The following is a 12,894-nucleotide window of genomic DNA, read 5'->3' as shown; positions in this document are numbered from 1 at the left end:
TACTTCAGTACAGTTGGCCTAGAGTTATTCCCATGCAAGTGTTATAAAGCAGTCCTATACTGTGAGTGCAGTCTGTAAGTAAGTACGCACAGTGGTAGCCTAGCCTACATGTGGGCTTCTATAGGTCTTCTGGGTGCAGTGGAAGACATGCCAGGTGGACAGTCTGAATATTATGGTCTGTCACAAGTGGCCTAGAGTTTCCCTGGAGACCATGTGACTGGTATTTTTTCTCCTGTCTTTTTAGGAGTTGTGTTTATTATGGGATGTTGGTGGCTGGAGTATTATGGTCTGTCCGAGAGAGAGTGGGGGGATGCGTGTATCCATGACAACGGGGTTTCTAAGGGGCTGGGATGAAGGGTGTGTGTTCAGTAGAAATGTATGAGCGTGTGTGTGTGTGTGTGTGTGTGTGTGTAGAGGGGGGAGGTGCGTGCAAGCTGAGCATTATGGTCTGTCTGTTGCGAGGTAACTATGCAGAGTTGTGTGAGTCCGAGGGAGGGAGGGAGGATTATTCTGGGATGTCTGCCCCCTTTGTGTGTTTGTGAGGATGTTAGCTAAGCTCTGCTAGCCACTGAGGCTGGGGGAGAGAAGGGGGACGGAGAGTGTGCAACCTGTTTTGCAGGGTCATTAACGACATATTTTACTGGATATTGTTGCTCATTAATTTATATTAAAGACTAATACCATTGCTGAGAGACAATTATTACACGAAGGAAACCCATCTCTAACAGGGACTACAGTAAGTTTCTCACAAGTCTTAGGGGTTTCACTTGAACCCTGACTGTAACTGTAAGTTTGCCTAAATTGAGTTTGTATCGCGAGTGGGGCAGTATTCCAGAGAGTACTATAATGCACCTATCTATTCAATACACGATGATTGACGGGTGTCCATTGCTACAGCTTCCTGTGCGGTGTGGACAGAGGCATGCCAATTGAAAACAAATGTTTTTCGATGTAATAAGATAGTTAACATGTCACACCGTGACCTGTCACTGTAATAAATATCTATTATTATTCGAAAAATACCAACATGATTGCTAATTCAAGCAAATGTTTTTTTTCTTCTTACAGCGACCCTCCCCTCCCCAAGACACCCCCGTTCCATTCTCCACCACCCACACGTCATTTGCCCTCCTCCCTCACAAGATCGGACAGGGTTCGGTGGAGGGATTAGCTCGCTTTTAATTTAAATTCATTATTATTGAAATATGTCGGGAAGCGAGGACGAGAGGGAAGACTTGGAACCTACGGCACTTGCACATGGTAAGACAGCAATATTTTTTTTCAGAACAGGCTTGCAGGTTGGTAACGTCAGTTAACGTTACATTAGCTAGTTAGCTAGCTGATTTGCTAGCTACTCTAGTCTGGTTACTACTAGTGACAATTTACATTAGGCAGCCCAGTTCGCTAGCTAGTCTAATGTTTTGCTTCTACGCTAGCTGGCAAACTTGATAGCACGTTAGCTAGCTACCAAGAGAGAGTGCGTAAATATTTACACTGTCAATGCATGCGTGTTGTTGTTAGAAGTTGCGTCCACGACCATTTGCTGGCAAAGTCACAGGAGTCATGCCTCTGGTACTGAACTGGCAACAGACGTGCAGTGCGTTCTTTATATCAACATTTATCCAAAACACTGTCAATAAAGCTTGTCTGGAGTTGACAGTTTTAGAATTTTATACAAATCCCACGGTAATTTATGAATATATTTTTATGAATATAATTATCTCAATCAATTATGCATTTTATTCAATCAATTCCTGTACCCTTTCCATCGGCAGACGAGGAGGAACCAGAAGAGGCTGTGTCTGACGTCGAGGTCCCCACCAAGTCAAAGAAGAAGAAGAAAGCCAAGAAGAGCCGGGAGAGCAGGATCAGCAAGAGACCAAGACCTGTCAGAGAGGTAGGATGGGCATGATCCTTCCTTACATGAAGTATCCTAGTCACTGATATCAGGGATTTCTCAAAGGAAGTTGGGAGGGAAGAATGCATTTTGAAGTATAATAATAACAATACGGATAGCCCCTAGCCTTTGACCCTTTTGACCTGTCCTTAGTATACATTTTCAGCATTTGTGATATTTTTTTTCTTCATATTTGCATCTATGTTGACTCATTTTGTTTCCTCTCAGGAGGTGCCAGTCAGCTCACCAGAACCCTTCATAGCAGTAGAGCAAGCAGCGAGGGAGGAGGAAGAGGGAGGAGGAGGTAGGGCCAGGTCAGAAAGCGAGGGAAGTGATTACGCCCCGAGGGGGAAGAAGAAGAAGCGCTCCAGCTCCTCCAAAGACAAGAAGAAGGGAGGCGGGACGAGTGGAGAGAAGGAGAAAGGAGGAGGAGGCTCATCCAGCTCCAAGAGTAAACGCAAAGAACCAGAACTAGAGAAAGATGAGGATGAAGATGATGATGAAGATAGCCAGGTGAGGATGAAAGCTAAGAGGTGGGCAGTGCAGGTGGGGTGAACAAGGGAGACGTTGGAGCTGTTCTCTGTTTGGATTTGAAGCAGCCCCTGCAATGCACTTAATGACCCTGTTGACTCAGTGACCCTGAATGTAATGATACCTAACTCCGCCCCCTCTCCAGGAGCCCAAGAGCTCGACTCAGCTGCTGGAGGACTGGGGCATGAAAGACATCGACCATGTCTTCACTCAGAAGGACTACACCACCATCACCAACTACAAGGCCTTCAGCCAGTTTGTCAGGTTAACACACCTCTCTCACATCTCATGTTTTCTACTTTCTCCTTCTGTTTCCACTGTAGCACATTTCCGTACCACTTCACTTGGATAGCGCAGCTTTTGTGGATCGGGGGAGAAAGTTACTTCATATCTGTGTGTGACTGAGCTAGCTACGAACAGTATGAAACCGCCCCTACTTCTACCCCGAACTTAAACTAACATAGCAGGCGTAAAAAGACGCTTGAACGGAGTCCCCACATCTGTTTTTCAGAGCATATGGAAGTTATGTTGAAAATACTGTAACCCTGAAAACCGCAAACATTTCCACTTTCTGCCGCCCCCCTGTAGAGTGCCCCAAACGTAACCTCTGCCTCTCCTTTGCCCTCACTTCCCCAGACCCCTCATCGCAGCCAAGAACCCCAAGATCGCTGTGTCCAGGATGATGACTCTGATGATGGCCAAGTGGAGGGAGTTCAGCACCAATAACCCTCTGAAGGTAACACAACCCAATACAAGGCATTGCTATTACATGACATTACATTGCTATAACATGACATTACATTGCTATAACATTACATTGCTATTACATAACATTACATTGCTAATACGATACATTACAAACGTATTTTGACTATGATTGCATGTTCTTTATAGCAACAGTCCTGATTTCCATCCTGCCTTGTCTAACCCCCTGTAGGGCTGTGCCAGTGCCAACGCAGCCCTGGCAGCTGCCAACGTGGCTGCGGCCGTGGAAAGCATGGTGGTGGCAGGGACAGAGGCAGGAGGGGATACAGGGGTGGGGGGTAGTGCTGCTAAAGACTCCCCTCCAGCTACACCAGCTTCCGTACCTGTAGCTGTACCCGCACCCCCACTCCGCAAGGCCAAGACCAAAGAGGGCAAAGGTGAGGAATAAGTTAAATAAATAAAATAAATAATAATGCTGATGGAGGGAGCATGTATAATATTAATTGTTGGGGATTCGTTGTAGAATAAGGGAATAATTGAACTCCATCTCCCCCTGCAGGCCCCAATGCTCGCAGGAGGTCCAAACCCAACCCTAAGCCCGTCCCCAAGCCCAAAGCCAAGAAGGTGGCTCCGCTCAAGATCAAACTGGGAGGCTTCAACAGCAAGAGGAAGAGATCCTCGGTAAGAAAACTAACTTGCCTGAGAATCAACTGATATGCAGTAAAGCCTTGCCATACTTCTGTCCCACAATTCTATCATTGTATCTTTGTCTCTGTTTCTCTCCCTGTGTTGTTGTCAGAGTGAGGAGGATGAGCTTGACGTGGAGAGTGACTTTGACGACGGGACCTTTGAAGTGTCGGACGGCTCCAACAGCCACAGCAGCCGCTCCAAGAAGAAGGCCAAGACCGCCAAGAAGAAGAAGAAAGGTTGGCATGGAAACGCAACTGTCATCTCTTGACCTTTCATTCCATGCAATGGAGGTGTCTACATGCTATAGCTTTGGCTATAGCATGTAGACTAGTGGTCAGTCGCATACCTTAGATCAGGAGAGCTATAGGGGGTGCAGGCTTTTGTTCCAGTCCAGCACTATCACACTTGATTCAACTAATTGTGTTGCTGATGATCGTGTGACTAGAGGAATCAAATGTAGTTGCTCTGGGCTGAAACCAAGGACCTGGCTCTCAGCCAATCCTCTGATAATATTAGATGTTTTTAACAGGACCATCATCATGTACAATCCCCCTCCCTCCTAACTCCTCCTCTTCCCTCCTAACTCCTCCCCCCCTAACTCCTCCTCTTCCCATCCCAGTTGAGGAGGATGGTGACGGCTATGAGACAGACCACCAGGACTACTGTGAGGTGTGCCAGCAGGGAGGGGAGATCATCCTGTGTGACACCTGTCCCAGGGCCTACCACATGGTCTGTCTGGACCCCGACATGGAGAAGGCCCCTGAGGGCAAGTGGAGCTGCCCCCACTGTGTAAGTACACAATGTACCCAGTCTGAAGTTGGCCCATAGTCCAACCCATGGTTAGGTAGAGTTTACACCATATTGCTTGTATACACTGTATGTATTTTATCTTTAATGACTAAAGATTGGTGTGATATCCTATTTTTGATGTTGAACTTTTTCTGTCCTGGTCCTTCTCTCTTTCACTCCTCCTATCTTTCTCTCTCCTTCCCCTTGTCCTTCATCACCCCACTCTCGCTTCCCCTCCATCACACCCCCCCACCTCCTCCCTCTCCCTCCTCACTCCCCTTCCTGCACTCTCACTATCCCCTCCACCACACCCCTCCCACATTCTTGTCGTCCCCCCCCCGCTCTCTCCTCCCACTCTCTTTTTATTCCTTCCTCCCTCCCTGCAGGAGAAAGAGGGGATCCAGTGGGAGGCCAGAGAGGAGCTGTCTGAGGGAGAGGGGGAGGACGAGGAGGTGGGGAGGGATGAGGGATGGGTAGAGGAGGAGGATGACCATCACATAGAGTTCTGCAGGGTGTGTAAGGATGGAGGAGAGCTGCTGTGCTGTGACACTTGTACCTCCTCCTACCACATCCACTGTCTCAACCCCCCCCTCCCCGAGATACCCAACGGGGAATGGATCTGCCCACGCTGCATGGTGAGCCCTGCCACCCTGTGTATGTCTGTGAGAGAGAGAGAGATTCTCAACGTATGGGTGTTGGATGTACATGATTATTAAAGAGAACATGTTCTGTGTTCTGTGTGTGGGTGGCTACACCTACAGTGCCTTGCGAAAGTATTCGGCCCCCTTGAACTTTGCGACCTTTTGCCACATTTCAGGCTTCAAACATAAAGATATAAAACTGTATTTTTTTGTGAAGAATCAACAACAAGTGGGACACAATCATGAAGTGGAATGACATTTATTGGATATTTCAAACTTTTTTAACAAATCAAAAACTGAAAAATTGGGCGTGCAAAATTATTCAGCCCCTTTACTTTCAGTGCAGCAAACTCTCTCCAGAAGTTCAGTGAGGATCTCTGAATGATCCAATGTTGACCTAAATGACTAATGATGATAAATACAATCCACCTGTGTGTAATCAAGTCTCCGTATAAATGCACCTGCACTGTGATAGTCTCAGAGGTCCGTTAAAAGCGCAGAGAGCATCATGAAGAACAAGGAACACACCAGGCAGGTCCGAGATACTGTTGTGAAGAAGTTTAAAGCCGGATTTGGATACAAAAATATTTCCCAAGCTTTAAACATCCCAAGGAGCACTGTGCAAGCGATAATATTGAAATGGAAGGAGTATCAGACCACTGCAAATCTACCAAGACCTGGCCGTCCCTCTAAACTTTCAGCTCATACAAGGAGAAGACTGATCAGAGATGCAGCCAAGAGGCCCATGATCACTCTGGATGAACTGCAGAGATCTACAGCTGAGGTGGGAGACTCTGTCCATAGGACAACAATCAGTCGTATATTGCACAAATCTGGCCTTTATGGAAGAGTGGCAAGAAGAAAGCCATTTCTTAAAGATATCCATAAAATGTGTCGTTTAAAGTTTGCCACAAGCCACCTGGGAGACACACCAAACATGTGGAAGAAGGTGCTCTGGACAGATGAAACCAAAATTGAACTTTTTGGCAACAATGCAAAACGTTATGTTTGGCGTAAAAGCAACACAGCTCATCACCCTGAACACACCATCCCCACTGTCAAACATGGTGGTGGCAGCATCATGGTTTGGGCCTGCTTTTCAGCAGGGACAGGGAAGATGGTTAAAATTGATGGGAAGATGGATGGAGCCAAATACAGGACCATTCTGGAAGAAAACCTGATGGAGTCTGCAAAAGACCTGAGACTGGGACGGAGATTTGTCTTCCAACAAGACAATGATCCAAAACAAAGCAAAATCTACAATGGAATGGTTAAAAAAACAAACATATCCAGGTGTTAGAATGGCCAAGTCAAAGTCCAGACCTGAATCCAATTGAGAATCTGTGGAAAGAACTGAAAACTGCTGTTCACAAATGCTCTCCATCCAACCTCACTGAGCTCGAGCTGTTTTGCAAGGAGGAATGGGAAAAAATGTCAGTCTCTCGATGTGCAAAACTGATAGAGACATACCCCAAGCGACTTACAGCTGTAATCGCAGCAAAAGGTGGCGCTACAAAGTATTAACTTAAGGGGGCTGAATAATTTTGCACGCCCAATTTTTCCGTTTTTGATTTGTTAAAAAAGTTTGAAATATCCAATAAATGTCGTTCCACTTCATGATTGTGTCCCACTTGTTGTTGATTCTTCACAAAAAAATACAGTTTTAGATCTTTGTTTGAAGCCTGAAATGTGGCAAAAGGTCGCAAAGTTCAAGGGGGCCGAATACTTTCGCAAGGCACTGTACATCATATGGAATTCTTGATTTGAGTTGAGTCAGCTATACAGCTGAAATTTCACTCTCTCTCCTCGTATATGCTGGCATTGTTTTTAAAATTTATAATGATGGAAGATTGCAGATATAAATGCAATATGTGGTGTTGACATGATTAACAAAGAAGGTATTTTCTACACAAGATATTTCTTTGTGAATGTATATCTGATTGTTCCTGAATTTCCCTCAGTGCCCAGGCATGAAGGGTAAAGTCCAGAAGGTTCTGACCTGGAAGTGGGGTGAACCTCCGCCCCCTACACCTGTGCCCCGCCCCCTGGACCTCCCAGCTGAGGCTCCGGACCCTGTCCCATTGGCCGGCCGACCAGAGAGGCAGTTCTTTGTCAAATGGTGCAACATGTCTTACTGGCACTGTTCCTGGGTTCAAGAGCTACAGGTAACACGCACAACCAGCAATATGCCACTGTAATATGCAGGCTTAATTAGGGCTGTGGCGGCCATGACATTTTGTCAGACGGTTATTGTCATGCAAAAGACTGCCGGTCTCATGGTAATTGATCGTTCATTAACATAAACACATTAGGGGACAGAATGCGGTCGGACCATCACATAATTGCCATATATATTACTCTTACAGAATTTCCATGTGGGCGAGGATATATTTAATCAGTCTACTGGATGATAACTTGTTTTTAACTAGGACAGAAGAATTTATAACTGACTTTTTCCCGACATAAAGTAGGTACAGCAGATGCCAATATCATATGGGACAATTTTAAATGTGCTTTTAGAGGCCATGCAATTCAGTACTCATCTACACTGCTCAAAAAAATAAAGGGAACACTTAAACAACAGAATGTAACTCCAAGTCAATCACACTTCTGTGAAATCAAACTGTCCACTTAGAGAGCAACACTGATTGACAATAAATTTCACATGCTGTTGTGCAAATGGAATAGACAACAGGTGGAAATTATAGGCAATTAACAAGACACCTCCAATAAAGGAGTGGTTCTGCAGGTGGTGACCACAGACCACTTCTCAGTTCCTATGCTTCCTGGCTGATGTTTTGGTCACTTTTGAATGCTGGCGGTGCTTTCACTCTAGTGGTAGCATGAGACGGAGTCTACAACCCACACAAGTGGCTCAGGTAGTGCAGCTCATCCAGGATGGCACATCAATGCGAGCTGTGGCAAGAAGGTTTGCTGTGTCTGTCAGCGTAGTGTCCAGAGCATGGAGGCGCTACCAGGAGACTGTCTAGTACATCAGGAGACGTGGAGGAGGCCGTAGGAGAACAACAACCCAGCAGCAGGACCGCTACCTCCGCCTTTGTGCAAGGAGGAGCAGGAGCAGCACTGCCAGAGCCTGCAAAATGACCTCCAGCAGGCCACAAATGTTCATGTGTCTGCTCAAACGGTCAGAAACTGACTCCATGAGGGTGGTATGAGGGCCCGACGTCCACAGGTGGGGGTTGTGCTTACAGCCCAACACTGTGCAGGACGTTTGGCATTTGCCAGAGAACACCAACGCCACTGGCGCCCTGTGCTCTTCACAGATGAAAGCAGGTTCACACTGAGTACATGTGACAGACGTGACAGAGTCTGGAGACGCCATGGAGAACGTTCTGCTGCCTGCAACATCCTCCAGCATGACCGGTTTGGCGGTGGGTCAGTCATGGTGTGGGGTGGCATTTCTTTGGGGGGCCGCACAGCCCTCCATGTGCTCGCCAGAGGTAGCCTGACTGCCATTAGGTACCGAGATGAGATCCTCAGACCCCTTGTGAGACCATATGCTGGTGCGGTTGGCCCTGGGTTCCTCCTAATGCAAGACAATGCTAGACCTCATGTGGCTGGAGTGTGTCAGCAGTTCCTGCAAGAGGAAGGCATTGATGCTATGGACTGGCCCGCCCGTTCCCCAGACCTGAATCCAATTCAGCACATCTGGGACATCATGTCTCGCTCCATCCACCAACGCCACGTTGCACCACAGACTGTCCAGGAGTTGGCGGATGCTTTAGTCCAGGTCTGGGAGGAGATCCCTCAGGAGACCATCCGCCACCTCATCAGGAGCTTGCCCAGGCGTTGTACGGAGGTCATACAGGCACGTGGAGGCCACACACCCTGCTGAGCCTAATTTTTGTGTGATTTTGTTGTCAGCACATTCAACTATGTAAAGAAAAAAGTATTTAATAAGAATATTTCATTCAGATCTAGGATGTGTTATTTTAGTGTTCCCTTTATTTTTTTGAGCAGTGTATTAAAAAATAAAGCGGACTGGATGGAATATGGGGAAAAATGCACCAAATTATTTGTAGATCTTCAACAAAAAAATGTTTTGAAATTTGTTACAAATTGAGTCACTCATGATGTACCGAACAATATTTTGAAAGAGGAACTGAAGTACTTTAAGAATGTGTTCGTTTCAGTCTCCTCCATCTCCACTAATCGAAGCTAATTGTATGGATTTTTTCCCCCAATTAATAATGTAAAATTAACATCTGAACAGAAAAACTCATGTGAAGGCCAAATTACAGAGGAGGAACTTCTTGATGTAATTAAAGCTTTGAAAGGCTGGTCATGGCTCATATCAACACCATTATCCCAGAAACTCGAGACCCACTCCAATTTGCATACCGCCCTAACAGATCCACAGATGATGCAATCTCTATTGCACTTCACACTGCCCTTTTCCCACCTGGACAAAAGGAACAGCTAGTAAGAAAGCTAATCATTGACTACAGCTCAGCGTTCAACACCATAGTACCCTCAAAGCTCATCACTAAGCTAAGGATCCTGGGACTAAACACCTCACTCTGCAACTGGATCCTGGACTTCCTGACGGGCGGCCCCCAGGTGGTGAGGTTAGGTAGCAAGGTTAGGTAGCAACTGGAGGTCGACCAATTCATCGGAATGGACGATTAATTAGGGCCGATAATAAATTGGTATTTATTATTTTTGGACGCCGATTTAATTTAAAAAAATCTTTATTTAACTAGGCAAGTCAGGTAAGAATACATTCTTATTTTCAATGACGTCCTAGGAATGGTGGATTAACTGCCTTGTTCAGAGGCAGAACGACATATTTTCACCCTGTCAGCTCTAGGATTCAATCTTGCAACCTTACGGTTAACTAGTCCAACGCTATAACCACCTGCCCTCATTGCACTCCATGAGGAGCCTGCCTGTTACGCGAATGCAGTAGAAGTCAAGGTAAGTTGCTAGCTAGCATTAAACTTAACTTATAAAAAACAATTAATCAATCATAATCATTAGTTAACTACACATGGTTGATGATATTACTAGTTTATCTAGCGTGTCCTGCGTTGCATATAATCGATGCAACGCTGGGGGATGATTTAACAAAAGCGTATTTGCGAAAAAAGCACAATCGTTGCACAACTGTACCTAACGATAAACACCAATGCCTTTCTTAAAATCAATACACAGAATATATATTTTTAAACCAGCATATTTAGCTAAAAGAAATCCAGGTTAGCAAGCAGTATTAACCAGGTGAAATTGTGTCACTTATCTTGTGTTCATTGCACGCAGAGTCAGGGTATATGCAACAGTTTGGGCAGCCTGGCTCATTGCCAACTAATTTGCCTGAATTTGACGTAATTATGACATAACATTGAACATTGTACAATGTAATAAGAATATTTAGACTTAGGGATGCCACCTGTTAGATAAAATACCGAACAGTTCCGTATTTCACTGAAATAATAAACGTTTTGTTTTCGAAATGATAGTTTCCGGATTTGACCGTATTAATGACCAAAGGCTCGTATTTCTGTGTGTTATGTTATAATTAAGTCTATGATTTGATAGAGCAGTCTGACTGAGCGATGGTAGGCAGCAGCAGGCTCGTAAGCATTCATTCAAACAGCACTTTCGTGCGTTTTGCCAGCAGCTCTTTGCAAGCACAGCGCTGTTTATGACTTCAAGCCTATCAGCCTAATGGCTGGTGTAACCGATGTGAAATGGCTAACTAGTTAGCGGGGTGCGCGCTAATAGCGTTTCAAACATCACTCGCTCTGACACTTGGAGTACTTTTTCTCCTTGCTCCGCAAGGGTGGCTTTTGTGGGGCAATGGGAGCAGTGGGTAACGCTGCTTCGAGTGTGGCTGTTGTCGATGTGTTCCTGGTTCGAGCCCAGGTAGGGGCGAGGAGAGGGACGGAAGCTATACTGTTACACTGGCAATACTAAAGTGCCTATAAGAACATCCAATAGTCAAAGGTATATGAAATACAAATGGTATAGAGAGAAATAGTCCTATAAATACTATATTAACTACAACCTAAAACCTCTTACCTTGGAATATTGAAGTCTCATGTTAAAAGGAACCACCAGCTTTCATATGTTTTCATGTTCTGAGCAAGGAACTCAAACGTTAGATTTTTTACATGGCACATATTGCACTTTTACTTCTCCAACACTTTGTTTTTGCATTATTTAAACCAAATGGAACATGTTTCATTATTTATTTGAGGCTAAACTGATTTTTATTGATGTATTATATTAAGTTAAAATAAGTGTTCATTCAGTATTGTTGTAATTGTCATTATTACAAATACATTTTAAAAAATGGACCGATTAATCGGTATCGGATTTTTGTGGTCCTCCAATAATCGGTATTGGTATCGGCGTTGAATAATCATAATCGGCCGACCTCTAGTAGCAACACATCTGCCACGCTGATCCTCAACACTGGAGCCCCTCAGGGGTGCGGGCTCAGTCCCCTCCTGTACTGCCTTTTCACCCACGACTGCATGGCCAGGCACGACTCCGCAGCACCATCATTAAGTTTGCTGATGACAACAACAGTGGTAGGCCTGATCACCGACAATGACGAGACAGCCTATAGGGAGGAAGTCAGAGACCTGGCTGGGTGGTGCCAGAATAACAACCTATCCCTCAACGTAACAAGACTAAGGAGATGATTGTGGACTACAGGAAAAGGAGGACCGAGCATGCCCCCATTCTTATCGACAGGGGCTGTAGTGGAGCAGGTTGAGAGCTTCAAGTTCCTTGATGTCCACCTCACCAACAAACTAGAATGGTCCAAACACCAAGACAGTCGTGAAAAGGGCACGACAAACGCCTATTCCTCCTCAGGAAACAAAAAAAATGTGGCATGAGTCCTCAGATCCTCAAAGGCTTCTACAGCTGCAACATCGAGAGCATGGTTGCATCACTGCCTGGTACGGCAATTGCTCGGGCTCCGACATCAAGGTACTACAGAGGGTAGTGCGTACGGCCCAGTACATCACTGGGGCAAAGCTGCCTGCCATCCAGGACCTCTACACCAGGCGGTCTCAAAGAAAGGCCCTAAAAATGGTCAAAGACCCCAGCCACGCCTGTCATAGACTGTTCTCTCTACTACCGCATGGCAAGCGGTGCCGGAGTGCCAAGTCTAGGACAAAAAGGCTTTTTAACAGTTTTTTAACCACAACCCATAAGACTACTGAACAGGTAATAAAATGGCTACCCAGACTATTTGTATTGTGTGCCTCCCCCAACCCCTCTTTTACACTGCTGCTACTCTCTGTTTATTATATATGCATAGTCACTTTGACTATACATTCATGTACAAACTACCTCAGTTGGCCCCGACCAACCAGTGTGCCCCAGCACATTGCCTAACCGGGCTATCTGCATTGTGTCCCGCCACCCACCACCCGCCAACCCCTCTTTTACGCTACTGCTACTCTCTGTTTATCATATATGCATAGTCACTTTAACCATATCTACATGTGCATACTACCTCAATCAGCCCGACTAACCGATGCCTGTATATAGCCTCGCTACTGTTATAGCCTCGCTACTGTATATAGCCTCGCTTCTTTCTTTTTTTCATTGTCTTTTACTTTTGTTTTTATTTCTTTACTTACCTATGGTTCACCTAATACC

At 45.5% G+C, this 12,894-nt stretch overlaps 1 protein-coding gene across 3 annotated transcripts in view; it reads left to right on the top strand.

Moving 5' to 3' along the window:
• The first annotated feature begins 571 nt into the window (after positions 1–571).
• Positions 572–12,894, top strand: part of LOC115142089 (chromodomain-helicase-DNA-binding protein 4-like) — a 45,855-nt gene continuing 33,532 nt past the window's right edge. For all 3 annotated transcript variants that reach the window (XM_065007649.1, XM_065007639.1, XM_065007634.1), the window contains exons 1-12: positions 572–736; positions 1,069–1,260; positions 1,776–1,897; positions 2,126–2,410; positions 2,574–2,692; positions 3,065–3,164; positions 3,366–3,570; positions 3,693–3,814; positions 3,933–4,059; positions 4,443–4,612; positions 4,999–5,247; positions 7,215–7,418. In XM_065007649.1, coding sequence (XP_064863721.1) covers positions 1,206–1,260; positions 1,776–1,897; positions 2,126–2,410; positions 2,574–2,692; positions 3,065–3,164; positions 3,366–3,570; positions 3,693–3,814; positions 3,933–4,059; positions 4,443–4,612; positions 4,999–5,247; positions 7,215–7,418 — 1,758 coding nt within the window. In that variant the 5' untranslated portion in view covers positions 572–736; positions 1,069–1,205. The remainder of the gene's footprint in view (positions 737–1,068; positions 1,261–1,775; positions 1,898–2,125; positions 2,411–2,573; positions 2,693–3,064; positions 3,165–3,365; positions 3,571–3,692; positions 3,815–3,932; positions 4,060–4,442; positions 4,613–4,998; positions 5,248–7,214; positions 7,419–12,894) is intronic.

This window comes from Oncorhynchus nerka, linkage group LG3 (genome assembly GCF_034236695.1).
Source record: "Oncorhynchus nerka isolate Pitt River linkage group LG3, Oner_Uvic_2.0, whole genome shotgun sequence".
Taxonomy (NCBI): domain Eukaryota; kingdom Metazoa; phylum Chordata; class Actinopteri; order Salmoniformes; family Salmonidae; genus Oncorhynchus; species Oncorhynchus nerka.
This window is presented reverse-complemented; position numbering and strand designations above follow the sequence as displayed.